At 43.1% G+C, this 14,179-nt stretch overlaps 1 protein-coding gene across 1 annotated transcript; it reads left to right on the forward strand.

Annotated features, from left to right (window-relative positions):
* The first annotated feature begins 1,452 nt into the window (after positions 1 to 1,452).
* Positions 1,453 to 13,665, forward strand: eif4e1c (eukaryotic translation initiation factor 4E family member 1c). The gene is made up of 7 exons (XM_064317017.1): positions 1,453 to 1,606; positions 3,698 to 3,789; positions 9,374 to 9,469; positions 10,020 to 10,083; positions 10,616 to 10,729; positions 11,488 to 11,627; positions 12,544 to 13,665. Exons 1-7 carry the CDS (start codon positions 1,589 to 1,591, stop codon positions 12,656 to 12,658), a joined length of 639 nt encoding a protein of 212 aa, XP_064173087.1. The 5' UTR covers positions 1,453 to 1,588; the 3' UTR covers positions 12,659 to 13,665.
* The last annotated feature ends 514 nt before the right edge of the window (positions 13,666 to 14,179 follow it).

A 14,179-nucleotide genomic window follows, 5' to 3' on the forward strand; every position in this document is an offset into this window, starting at 1 on the left:
AATTTTGTCACTTAAATATTTTCTTAACAGAGCTACTGTTTCATGAATATTAAATAATTAATATATGAAAAAAACCCACCCACTCAGAAAAGAGCCGAGCAACCTTATTTTTAATGCAGCACAGAGATGGTGAGCAACCTGTCTGGTGAGTTGGTGAGTCTCGGTGTCCCCCATGGGCCAGGTGAGTAACCCGCCAGAATCTCAGTGTTCCCCACTGGGCAGGTGAGTAACCCGTCAGAATCTCAGTGTTCCCCATGGGGCAGGTGAGTTACCTGTTGGGTGTCTCAGTGTTCCCAATGGGCCAGGTGAGTAACCCGTCAGAATCTTAGTGTTCCCCATGGGGCAGGTGAGTTACCTGTCGGAGTCTCAGTGTTCCCCATGGGCCAGGTGAGTTACCTGTCTCAGTCCCAATGTCCTGGCCCTTTGCACTTCTCTCCTTACATACAAAAAGATCAAAGCAAAACAATAAGTCATCAAATGAAGACACAATTATGGAAAAACAGTATATATCAATGATTCTCCTTGCACTACCTCTGTAAGCATATCACACCAGGTTAAACTTTGTATCTGGCTGGCACTGACCCATAGGTATCAAAATCTTTAGTCAGCACCCCACCACTAAAGACACCAACTTGTTCCCCATGACATTAGTTTTCCAACAATACAAAACATGCTTTCATTGTATTATGGAGAACCTGAAGTTTACATAATGCTGATCCAATATGATATTTTTCAACTGAGCACTGTCTCTTCATCACACTTGCTGACTTTCTGTCAGCGTAGTAAACAATATAGTAACAGTTTTCATGTATGGTCAGATACATTTTTTGAATTTAATGTACGGTCACAGTAGTGTTATGTGGTAGATTGTATCATCTTTAATTGTCTACCAGGAATGACAAAGACAACAATGTTCCACCACTAATTAATGTTTTATTTTTACAGCTGTTTTACACTTTAATTATTTCCCCTGTTGTTCTGAGAATGCTTTACCCTGCTTGTATTGATTTTTCTAAATGTTTATTCCCTGATGTTTATTCCCACTGTTTAGTCTCACATATTAAAAAAGAATAATAATTAAAAAACATTTTTAAAAATGTACATTTCCAGCATTAATTATTTCTTACAGTTGTGGTTTTATGAACATAGACTAACTGTGTAGTATTGCGTTTGTTGTAAAAGTACTTACTATATCAAATCTTAAAGTAATATACTGAAAACTGCGATGAATAAAATGTAGGATAGTAAGGATCATTTACCAAAGCTGTGGAACTACATCACACGCATAGTAAATGGAGTAAAAAGGGAAATATGAGTAATGAATGAGTCATGATCACGCAGTCTTGCTGTTACACACACGGGTTGTGCCCAAATAAGCGCACTTGCTTACTACTGAGTATTCAAGTTGTATATAACTTGTGTGCAACTTGTATACTCAGTAGTAGGCAAGTACGCTGATTCGGACGCGGCCATGCAGTCATGCATTGCTGCCACACACATGCAGCCATGCACTAAGCCGGCTGCCGTAGTTATGCGCGTGCTCGTGTGACGCAGCAGCGCCGAACGGCAGGAGGGTTATTCAGGCAAGATGGCGACATCGGAGCCGGTAAGGGAGAATGAGGTGTCGGGCAGCTGGAGGTCTTAGTCGACCAGGAATTACACATAAATACGATTAAGATGGCACCAAGTGCCGCGTGTAAATATTACGGTACAATGAAGGAGGTGTAATGGGAGTATATAGTATGAGAAGCTATATCAGTGCTACTGTCTGGGTTCCAACATGTTCATCCCAAATGCTAACGTTACTATGCTAGCTAGCTAATGGATTGAGGGGTGGTATTGGCTAGTGTCGACTTGGTTTACATGGACTGGACAGTTGTGGTCGATACATATTCAACTGATTTATATTTACGGTTTAATTTTATTGGAAGCTTCATTGGGTGAAATTTAATTTGGGACCGTAGCTATCCACGTCCCCTTAGACAGTCAATTCATTTGTATGATGGAATTGCAAACAAGACACGTGTGTTCCTGTTCTTGCTAGTTTCCTAACGTTAGCTTGCTAGTGCTAGCTGCTAACCGCAACAGCATTACTGATTAGCTTTGCTAGCAAGCTCGCTGAATGAACCGCATTCGCACAGCTTGAGTCAAGTAACGTTGCATAGGAAAGGGCTGAGACACTGTAATTTGGGCCATTCCTTCAAATACAACGCATTCTATTATGACTTCGATATCAACTGTAGCCAGTGTTTTCTTGTAGTAGTTACCGTTGGCTAAGAATATGTTGCTCTTAATATGAAGCCTATTAAATTACATCCTCGACTGTTAAGCATCAAAGAAAACGCTTGCGTTTCAAAATACGTTATAGATAACTGGCTAGCTAGCCAAGAAGGACACGTACTCTTCTACACACGCTGTAGTTTTTTTTTAGTATTCGATCTGTAGCTTTATCACAACAACTGTGGATTAATCGTTTCACCAATGATAACTAACTTTAGCCGCTGAATAACCAGCTAGCTCATTCGTTTCAGTCATTGGATTCAGTCAACTGTCGTTAGCCGTATAAACATCTTGCTTCTTTATGTGTACAGATGTATGAAACTGGCTTCATACTAATCATGGCTACTAAGAAGACAATTATAGATTCGCGTCTACAGCTAAATTTTAGTGAAAGAGCGGGTAAAAGGCGTCCAGTTTCTCAGAAGAACACATCTGCGACAGAAATTCCGCCTTAAAGTCGTTTTAGTTTGGTTGCACAAAGATGCACATAGCTGGCAATGTCTCAGATTTCAGACTACGTTGTCAACCCACAACAGCTAACTTTAGGCGACCAGTCATGTCATTTTCTCAAATAATTACTTTCGCTGGAGTAACACACAACTGGCATGTTGGTTTTGCTTAGAAACTGACACGTGTTCACGTTGGGAAAATGTAGTGGGACATGTTAAGTGAATTATAACAGAATCAGGTTTTCAACACCGGGTTCACCTGAAATGGTCATTAGCCGCAATACATCTTTTAGATTACTGCTGTAGTATACACCGAGCAGCCACAACATTAAAACCACCTACCTAATATTGTGTAGGTCCCCCTCGTGCCGCTAAAACAGCTCTGACCCATGGAGGCATGGACTCCTGAAGGTGTCCTCTGGTATATTTGGATTTCTGTATATATTTGTATCTACTGTATATTTGTATCTGATATTTTGTATCTACTGTAAATTTGTATATGATTGTGTTACTTTGTTGTCTTTGATGCTGCAACAGTGAAAATTCCCCCCGGGGATCAATAAAGTACACTACTACTACTTATTACATTTTTGGTTTTTATTACATGAAAAATTTGAAATGGATTACATTATTGGGAGTTATTACACTATTGGTAGTTTATTACATTTTTAGTTGCTACAGGGCTATAAAAAGCTAAGATGTTGTTAGAGGGTGAATTATTTCCACATGATTTTAAAAACTCTCGACTGGTCAGAGCTGTTTTGGCGGCACGAGGGGGACCTGCACAATATTAGACAGGTGGTTTTAATGTTGTGGCTGATCGGTGTATTTTGGTGAGAAATTTTGAGAAACCATAAACATTGAAAATTTGTTGGCACATAGAATGAAGGGCAGTGTGGCTCTGCACATTTCGACCATTCTTGTCCAATATGTGAAAATGAGGATTTTTTCTTTCTCCCTTTAAACAGCGCGCAGCTGACACTGAAGAAGGACCGACTGAGACTACTCTCTCTGCAGTTGCTAGCCCCGAACAGTACATCAAACACCCATTGCAAAACAGGTACCAGTGCACTGCCACATACTGCCATTGATGGCCTAGTGTCTGAAAAGGAAACAAACAGTGCCTTCTCACTTACGCACAGGTTGTCGTCTTAACACTTGCCGTTGTTGTTTTGGATTAGAACCGGCAAGTTTTGCATTTGTCTAGGAAATTCTGAAGTGAGTGCCAGCAGCTTCTTGGCCTTGAATCTCTGCCCCGTGTTGCTGAAAATGTGCTGTATCACATTAGGGCCGGATGTCGCAAGAGTCGGCTCTGCTGCTGAATTCTGCCGGTCATTATTATGGAAGGGGTGGAATGGAGCTGTTTCATTATGTAGCTGCCTGCCCTACGCCGCAGCGGCAGGGCATTGCATGAGTAGCAGTACGGTTTGAGGATTTAAATGTCGTCTCAGATGCTAAGGGTAAACAGATGCTATCTGTTTGAAAAACCAAATTGTGGAAGCATCCTGCACGGTTCACAACCCGTATAGTGGCAGCTTGATATGGTGGCATCCTGAGATCAGCCACTGACCTTAATCTGCTCTGCTTGCTCAGGGGTCGGTTTGTTTAGGCAGGAAAGGCACATGTTCTACTCTCCCTAGGATTTGGACAACTGGTGAAAATGCCTTTAAAAAAGCTAATTTAGTTAGTGTGATGTTTAATGGCTTTATCCGTCTTTGATAATTGGTGTAATTTTGGTTGTGGTGTCTGGTTCAGCCCTGAAATTGAAACATGCAAAACATTAGTGCAAATCAGTTTTGACTTGGTATTGTGGCAGGATGTCACTTCTCTTGGTCTTTACATAATCAAATCAATCAATCAAAGCTGGATTTGTTAAAATGTGTTGTTCTAGTGAAAATTGTCAGTTTATACTAAACAAAGTCATTTAGTTTAGTCATTTTTTTCATTAATTTTCCCAAAGGAATAAAAAAGAAAAGCCATAAAACCCTTGACCCAGGAAAAGGCAGTCCTAGAAATGTGTGGAAAGCATGAAGGCTGGTTGCGGAATTAACACCAGCCGCTGGCCAAATACTGGTGAATTTTATCTGTGGCTGATAAGTTTGTCTACTCTACCAGTTGCATTGGCCGGTAACCACCCGTCACCTGAAGGCCCTGTTCTATTCTAAATATCTAGTTGTGTGGAAAAATGGTGAAAATGGCTGATTAGTTTTTGGATGCACCAGGCACTGTGGCCAGTAGATGAAAAGGTTAGTTTTCTGCCCTGTGTGGAGGTGATGTTTGGTCAAACATCCCACAGTCCTACAGTCAGAGTGGTCTATATTCAGGAACGCCCCTGAGCCGCTGGCAGCTGGTCGCCACGGTGACTGCAGTTGGTCTCTTTGTCATGGTTATGTTCTTAAGATTTAAAGCTGTAGAATGTGCATTTCCACCCTAGTGGTAACGGATGTGAATTGAACCTTGGTTCCATCAGTATCCTACTGATACGCCCGATGTGAATGGGAAAAGACTTGGGGAATGCTTATATAATTTGGTAACGGCCCATGCTGGTCCTTGTAAAGCTGGGGTTTTCAACATTTTTTAAATCCTGGGACCCCCCCCCCCCCCACACCCAGGTTCTGAGGTATCCATGGGATCCCCATCATAAGTTTAGGTCATATTTTGAAAATAGATTTTATATTTTGAAATATTTTCCCATATATGTGTAGTCATTGCATATCAAGCCTGGCCAGGGACCCCATGGACCCCCAGGGGTCTGCCGACCCCCTGTTCATAAACCAGGTTGTAGAGCATAGGTGACACCTGCACAGCTACCTGACAGCCTGTATCTTCCTGAAGTTACGAGGAAAGATAGCAGACCATAGATTTATAAAACGGTGATATTAGTTGCCTCGCATCTGACAGACATCACAACATCACCATTGGGAATAGCAGGATAGTATAGAATTACTTTTAGTTAAGTAAATAATATATTTACAAATAAAATGACAGAAATTGTATTTTGAGATTCATAGAATACATTACTAATTACAAAGTAGACTTTGACACTCATATTGATGAAATTCTTGTTAAAGTTCTATTCATACATTTCATAGAATATATACGTAAACCAGATAAAATCAGACAACACTAAAATGCATTTCAGGCAATTGTAAATTAAATAAAACATTAAAATGATGGTGTGCTGTGTCGTTGTTGAACAGATCTCTTTCTCCCCGGATTTCAGGATTTCTTTGTAGGAGGGGTAGTTGGGGGGGGGGGGTTCTGTGAAATTGCAGATTTGGGGGGATACGTTGCTACTATACTCTGCTTTTAAGCTCCGATTAACTTTATCACAAAAACCGTCTCCACTGCGTGCCTCGCCCGCGCTGGTGCCGGGACTCGTTTCCTCTCTCGTGCATGACTGCCATGACCTTTTCCTCGGCCTGTCTTCATAAACTCCGGCATGTCCAGAACTCATCTGCCCAGGCGTCGCGCCCCAAGAAATCTGCTCCCATAAACCCCCGTTTCTGTCAGCTGCATCGGGTCCCTATTGCATCACACAGACCTTACAAACTGCCCGTCATGGCCTTGCTCTCTCTTTCATCTCCAAATGGCTTTTTCCCTGCACACTCTTTTGGTCGATCTGGCAGTAGTCTGCTCATGGGCCCCCTCATGCACTTTAAGAGGGCAAACTCGGCTGAAATCAAACCACATCCCATCTTACTGAACGTTAACACCAGCAAGATTTCAGGCTTTGGGCACGCTCCTACAGGCATCACTTGAAGTGATTCTTTTGATGTGTTTAAAAAAATAAAAAATTTTAAACAACGGTTTGGTCTCTTGATGGTTTGCGGTTAAGCAAAAGAATCACTTCTAGTTATGACTTTAGGGGCATGCCCAAAGCCTCAAAAGCAATCATGCTAGTGCTAAACCTTCAGTAAAATAAAAAAGCAAACTAGAGACCAGAGGAGTTTCAAAAGCAAGTTTAGAATACCTAAACATGATATGTGGCGTTGAATTTCTCTCAACAAATGTCATACTCCATTTGCTACAGATTTATCATGGTCATTTAGCAATTTTTAAAAAAGGTTTTCTACCACAGCTTTATTGCTGTGTAATTAAGGGTCTGTCAGAGCTGTTTTAAGGTCATCGGCTCATTGCTATAGAACAGCTCACAACACAGTTTGTGAGTCACATCAGACTAAGTGGATGTGCTCAGAATTTTTAATTCTGTAAATGTAACATGTAGCTTCAACTAGCTATGCTTAGGCTATATTTTGGTAGAAAAAGTTTGTGCGTTAGTGTTGAATACACTACAGTGCCACTCTGGAGCATTGCTGTCATTGCATGTTCAAATGGCACTAATCCGCTGTGCGCAACGTTTGTAAAATGGGCTTTATTATTACCGACACTTTTTGTCAAGGCGGCTCGGAAAATGATTAAGGCAGCCAGTTCTCTGTGCGGAAAAAAACCTTTCTTTGCATCTGAAAAGATTCATCATGCCAGTGTTGGAAAGCCTATAAATAACATTGAATATGTGTCTATGGTCCTGGGGTTGGGTTGGGTTGGGTTGGGGGGGGGGGGGGGAGGAATCATGTAAATGAGTTTAATTACACTTTATTAAATCCAGTTTGATCAGGAGTAATGCTAGCAGGGAAAACAGTCATCAGTCTGTGCTGTTACTGAGGTTTTTATGTCAGCATTAAGCAGGGAGATGGAAAATGTGAAAGCTCTGAGCCACATTTCAAGGCGTCCTTGTCAATATTGACGTCATACAGGCCTGATAAAGTTTTCCATTATGCTGCAGTGCCAGGTCATTAGTACCCAGGCCCCTCCCTGCAGGCCCCCTGCAGCTGGAGTACTGGCAGTGTTCTGGCACACTTAGTTACACAGTACAAACCCTGGTGTAGACCAGTGGTAACCAACCCTGTTCCTGGAGATCTACTGTATCATCCTATTGGTTTTCATTTCAACCCTAATTTAGCACGTCTGACTCTACTAATTAGCTGCTCAATGAGACCTCTCACTGTTGAGTGAGGTGTGCTTTGTTAGGGTTGGAGTGAAAGCCTACTGGATGGTAGATCTCCAGGACCAGGGTCGGTTGGTTACTACTGTTGTGGACTGGTCCAGTGCTGTAAATGCCACAGCAGAGGCAGGTTTCTCTCTGACCCCAGCTTTAGGATGACCTTCGAGTCCCCGCTGCTCCCCCACCTCGCCCTTTTCTCGTTCACGCGAGCGTAGGTGGGAGAAGTGCTGACCTCACCAGCTCGGACATGTTCCAGGCCTTTCTGTGCTTTTCCCTCACTGCCCTGCCTCACGGTGCGTGTGCTGCCGTGGAGACGGGACTGGGGCGGTGGTGGGGGTGCGGGGGCGTCATACACAGAGTCAGAGCTTCCCCTTCGCGTTAAATTTATTAATGTGGATTAGTAGACCTAACTGCTCCTCGCTGTAGTTGTGTGTGTCCGCTCTACGTGCCACCGTTGGCACCCACCCGGGGCCTGAGCAGGCGCTTTTAAAAGCCTGTCATTATGTCATCGCTTGCTCTGCGTTCGTTCAGGTTTGATGATGTCACAGTGCTCGGTTCATGTCGTCCAGTTTGCTGGCCTTTGAAAGTGCAGCCTAAGGCTGCTTTATGGCTGTGGGTGCAGTGTGCTGGGAGCCCAGCTGGCAGGCCTGCCTCTCCTTCCAGATGATGTGTAACGTGAGTCGGCTAGGAGCGGTGGAATCTGTGCCTAAAGGAATCCAGCACGGCAGTCTAGCTTTTCACATTCAATACCAGCCACCCCCCCCTCCTTTACCTTCCCCTAAAGTACCAGTTAGAGTAGATCATTGGAATAGACAGTATTTAAGGTGTGTGGGTGTGCTTGTTTGTTTGTGTATTTGTTAGTGTTTGTGTGTTGGTGTCTGGTCTCTTATCTGCGTTTGAAAAAAGAGTAACAGACTTTTTTTCACAAAGTAGCTTGCCTGAGCTGGAATTGGTTGTTGTGAAAAGTGGAGGCGCATGATAATAATCTATTAATTAACAGGATAGAACACATTCTGTCCTGACTAAATTTGTTTTAGAATCATGATTGTTTTTGTTAGCTAAAGATTTACCTTGGCTGAAATTTTTCCAGAGTGAATGAACAGAGGTCTCTAAGGCAACCGTCACCTGAGGTGCGTTCACATCAGACAGTCTGCCAAACACATTTCCCCATCTGCCATTCATTTCCTCACGTTTCAGACCTGTTTTCGGGTCATTCGCTTTTGTTCGCAATTCTCGATGAGCACGAAGCTAACAGAAAAATTTTCTAAATACTTCACTGGAGACGAATTTCGAGATCAACTTGTACTTCAGTAATCCAAAACTTTCCTTCCAAAAGAATTCACCGGGGTTTGCTGGGTTTTTCCCCTAATTTTTGTTCCTTTGTGTGTGGGGGCTGTACTGAATTGACAGGTATACGGGGCTCCACCCCTGATGAGCACGCTCAGCAGCTTCAGTTCTCACAGCGGCATTGTGGGAACATGGCAGCCATTTGCCAGTTCTCTCCCTGCGGGGCGGTGGACTCGGTGGAGGGGGGAGAGTGTGACAGCGGTGTCCTGAAGTGACCTGGAAGCTGGCCGTCCGAACGCTTGGCCTAACGAGAGGCGATCCTAAAAGAGTGTTTTTCCTTTCTCGTCTACAGATGGGCCCTCTGGTATTTCAAAAATGACAAAAGCAAAAGCTGGACAGAAAACCTTCGACTCATTGCCAAGTTTGATACAGTGGAAGACTTCTGGGCGTAAGTCCATTTCCCTGGGCTCCCACACCACCAGCATTACGTCACCGTAAATTCTGCACATGAGCTGGACGGCGGAAAAAAAGACTGACGTATTCTTTTTCAAATGCCTTTTAAAATAATCTTAGATGACATGGCTGCTCTTTGTTTACATTAAGAGATGGGTTTGGGCTCCCTGCTCCTGTCAGATATATTAAAAGTGGACATTTGGCTGCTCCTCTTAACTTTCCCTGAAGGTAGCAGCTTAGTGCCAGGCCCCATGTTTACTGCTGCTCACCTCAAAACGAGTTCACATTATCCCGGGCCCTGCAGAAGTTCTCTGTGGTTTTTCTTTATCAAACGGCATTGTAAACTGCAATTCCATTCAACACCCAGTGTACCTTTGTCCCTGTTCAGTATCTACCTGCCTCCCTTAATACCAGACATGGCTCTTTGCCACCGTGAAATCATGAACACAGATTTAAAGCAGCAAACCTGAATATAGGTCTTTCTGTGCATTGTTGTGATCATTTTCTTACAGGCACTAACCTGTCCCTTTGATCTTGTCCTCTAGATTATATAATCACATACAGCAGCCGAGCAAGCTTGGGTATGGATGTGACTATTGTTTATTTAAGGTAAGACCGTGGGTAGCCATCACCTCCTGTTCCATGGGAAATCTGGGAATAATGTGTTTTTGAAATGGCTTATTTAAAAAAATTCTCTTCCCTTGTAGTGAATAGTCGGATCGTTATCATCTGCATGCTGTTTGCGGTTATCTCACCATTAGTAACAGCACATACAGATACGCATTATATTTCTTGGAAATGGATTCGATTAGGCCAATCCTGTCTGCCCTGTGCTCGCAGCCCTGTAAGGCTCTGCATGGTTAGTCTTAGCTTCACGCCGGGAAGGCCGCATTCAGTCAGCCCTGTAAGGCTCTGCATGGTTAGTCTTAGCTTCACGCCGGGAAGGCCACATTCACTCAGCCAGTAAAACATCATTTCCTGTGAGTTCGGGCCTTTCCTTTTTTTGTACTTTAATTGTACTTTTTTTCTATAGTTCTGTGCGCCGCCTGTGCTGTTCTGCCGTGTTGTGCATGCGGAACGGTGCTTTGCTAGATTCTGAAGACTGAAGGATCGACAAACCCTTTTCTGCCTGCTGTTTCAGGATGGCATCAAACCCATGTGGGAGGATGACAGGAATAAACTCGGAGGCCGATGGTTAATGACCCTCAATAAACAGCAGCGACACAACGACCTCGACCGTTACTGGATGGAGACGGTGAGCCCCGCGCGCTCCTGGCGAGTGTTTTAGGCTTTCTGTGCCGAAACGGCGCTGTCAGGCCACACCACAGCAGAGCAGTGGTTGACTGAAATCATGGTGTAGGTACACTGCTAATGAGCATCTTTTCTCAACTGTGAACTCTAAGATCTTTGCTGAACAGTCATTGCATTCTGCCTCTAACAGTGCTCAGTCATGGCATTCTGCCTAACAGTGCTCAGTCATCGCATTCTGCCCCTCTAACAGTGCACAGTCATTGTATTCTGCCTCTAACAGTGCTCAGTCATCACATTTAGCCTCGAACAGTGCTCAGTCATCGCATTCTGCCTCGAACAGTGCTCAGTCATCGCATTCTGCCTCTAACAGTGCTCAGTCATCACATTTAGCCTCTAACAGTGCACAGTCATTGTATTCTGCCTCTAACAGTGCTCAGTCATCACATTTAGCCTCTAACAGTGCACAGTCATTGTATTCTGCCTCTCCAACAGTGCTCAGTCATCGCATTCTGCCTAACAGTGCTCACTCATCGCATTCTACCTCTCTAACAGTGCTCAGTCATGGCATTCTGCCTAACAGTGCTCAGTCATGGCATTCTGCCTCTAACAGTGCTCAGGCACACATCTTGAACACAGTGGTCAGCAGGGATCTGATGTGGGTGGACTGTACGCCTGTCGGCATGGAGACCATGTACTGTAGCTGCTATGAGGGGATAGTGGTGGCCAGTCAGCTGACCTGTACGCCTGTGGTTGTTTTTGAAGCTGTTGTGCTTAATCGGAGAGTCGTTCGATGAGGCCAGCGATGATGTGTGTGGGGCTGTGGTCAACGTCCGGCCAAAGGGGGACAAATTAGCCATCTGGACTGGAAACTGCCAAAATAGGGACGCTATTATGACAATAGGGTGAGTCTGACCAACCTTTCGCTCTTTTTGTTTCAATTTCAATAATTTAAGTTCACTTCAGTTATTGTACTTATTTTAGCTTTGATGAAACTTGAAAATTTTAAAACAATTTTCTTAAATTGTTTGTGTGATACTGGAATGTGTTGGATGCCGGATTTTCCCTGAATTCCTTAGTTTAGACTTTCTATTGCTGCCCAATGGTTGTGCTCAGGCTGCTCCCCTTTTGTCCACTAGGTGGCAGTAATGTAGTTTTGAATGTCTTTATGAGCTCACACAGGGAGCTAACCGTACAGGGGGCTGAATGTATCACACATTCTTCACCTTGCCGAATCCACCATGTGTTCGGTGACTTATTTGTTTTTGAAAACCTCTTTGTTTGTTAACCATTTAATTATAACGATAATTAATTTTTAAAATGAAGATGGCACAAACTGCTACTGTGAGATTTGTGCTGAACATTAAAAATACTACTCGCAGCCACCAGTTAGTTGGTGGTGCTGTGCAAACAGAATTACAAAAATAGACAGGCCTAACACATTGCAGTTGTGTATTGGGTTTCTGTCAGGGTATGCGTAGTATATGCAAAAACAACCACAGAATAACGCTAAATGTTAAATTCTAAACATATTGTGTGTGTGTTAAGCATGTTCCCACTCCTCAGCATTGGCATATGCGCACATCATACTCATTAGGGCTGTGTAGGGAAGGTAAAGCAAATGACACTTCCATAAGTTGCCCATGGGAGGTGTAGTTTGGTCCATGTCAGATACGCATTGAAATCTTAAGCTCTGGACTACACCTCCCATCCTGCTCTTTGCTAAATCTTTTTCGAAGCTCTTCCTTTTAAATGTGCTTCAGATGTGCATGTGTATTCTCACTCTGTGTCGCAACGCTGTCTGTCATCTCTCAACTGCAGGCAACAGTACAAAGAGCGTTTGAACATCCCCAGCAAAGCCCTCATTGGCTACCAGTCACATGACGACACCTCTAGCAAAAGCGGATCCACGACGAAGAATATGTACACAGTTTGAAGAAGTTTGTTTTGTTTTGCTGTAGGTTTATAAAATTATCCATTTGCATCATATTATTAATACTTTTTGAGTTGTCAACTACTGTAGTGTCCTTTTTAAAGAAAACCGTTTAAATATGTACAATAATCCTTCATCTTAGCTGATCAGCGGAAGCACAGCGTCGGTGTGCTGATCAACGGACAGGCAAGAGAGATGGCGCAAGCGTCAGCTGAAGCCTATTGGGTTTAACTAGAAGATTAATAATGATAAAAGAATAGTAGTTTTGGGAAACGTGTACGACTAATACTGACTACCCTAGCTGAGGAGGTGGCAAGGCTTGAATTTAAAAAAAGAAAGAAAAAAAACAACATTTATTAGCTTTTGCTTTTCTTGATCTCATGCAGAAAACTGATCCTTATGAAAATGTTTCTCAGTGCCAGAGGGGAAGGGGGGGGGGGGGAAGGGGCGGTTCTCGTTTAAGGGCCTTCCCTGAGTCCGCTAGCTGGCGTGCGTTAGCGCGTAGTCAGCTGCAGCAGGTCAGGGCTCACGCCCGTCTCTACCCCACCGCTCTTCGTTTCCGACTCGACGATGACCACGTTATGCTTTTGGCCATTCTGAAATTGAAGGTCCCTGCTTGTAGGACTAGTTTGGACTGTTGTTTCCCCAACCCCACACATGGTTATTTATGATATGTGCATTGCAGGTGAACCAAAGTTGGAGGAAAACCATGTTTCTCCCCGAGCAAGCTAGGTCTTATGGGCTGATGCTTGATGGTATTTTATACAGTTGTACTGAATCGGTTACAGGTGTGGATGCCCATGCTTTTTTTTTGGACTGGCTTCTCACTATTGTTTCTGCCTAACAATGCTGTTGACATTCACCAGGTCACGCTCTGTTCAGAGGTTACTGCAAAAAAATAAGAAAATCCATCATGATTGATTTTGCTCTTAATGTGTGTTTATTATCAGTTTTTTTTTTCAGGATGTATATTAAGTTCTTTCAAGTAAAGGTTAAGTGCTTTGCATTAACGTCAGATTCAAGTGGTTGTTTTTTTTTGTGTGTGCTTTCTTTCTGGGCCTTAATAGGGTCCAGTTTTAGGCTGTTTCAGTACATCAGGGTCAATATATTTTGGGGTTTTTCTATTTTGAAGGAGGTGAGAACCTTTAGGCCACCTACTTTGGGTTCTGCTGTGCAACAGAGACACTGATGGAAAATTCAGCTAAATGCAATTAGCCGTCTAAAATGCCTTATTATGGATACTGGTTACTAGCCGGTGTTTTAAGTAGCGAAGGGAAGTATTAAGAAATTATAATTTGCTCGCTGTGCCATTACTTGGCTATAAGCTGGCTTTTAAGTCAGTTGCATTATTTGCAGAATTCCCATAAAATCTCTTTGTAAATTTAACCCCTTAAACCCCACTTAAATTCTTGTAAGAATAACATTTGTAAGAATCCCCTGTCTTAAATAAACATCATTATCTCCAAAATTATAATTGTTCATAATGGTTAGTTGTCACACAATATAAATGAAATTAGAAAACAA

The sequence above is a fragment of the Anguilla rostrata genome, chromosome 18 (assembly GCF_018555375.3).
Source record: "Anguilla rostrata isolate EN2019 chromosome 18, ASM1855537v3, whole genome shotgun sequence".
In the NCBI taxonomy this organism is placed as follows: Eukaryota; Metazoa; Chordata; class Actinopteri; order Anguilliformes; family Anguillidae; genus Anguilla; species Anguilla rostrata.

Bases quoted from the DNA above. Each gene is read 5' to 3' on its own strand.
- eif4e1c (XM_064317017.1), top strand. The intron at 10,084-10,615 runs GTAAGACCGTGG...CTGCTGTTTCAG, and splicing joins GTGACTATTGTTTATTTAAG to GATGGCATCAAACCCATGTG. The intron at 11,628-12,543 runs GTGAGTCTGACC...TCTCAACTGCAG, and splicing joins GACGCTATTATGACAATAGG to GCAACAGTACAAAGAGCGTT.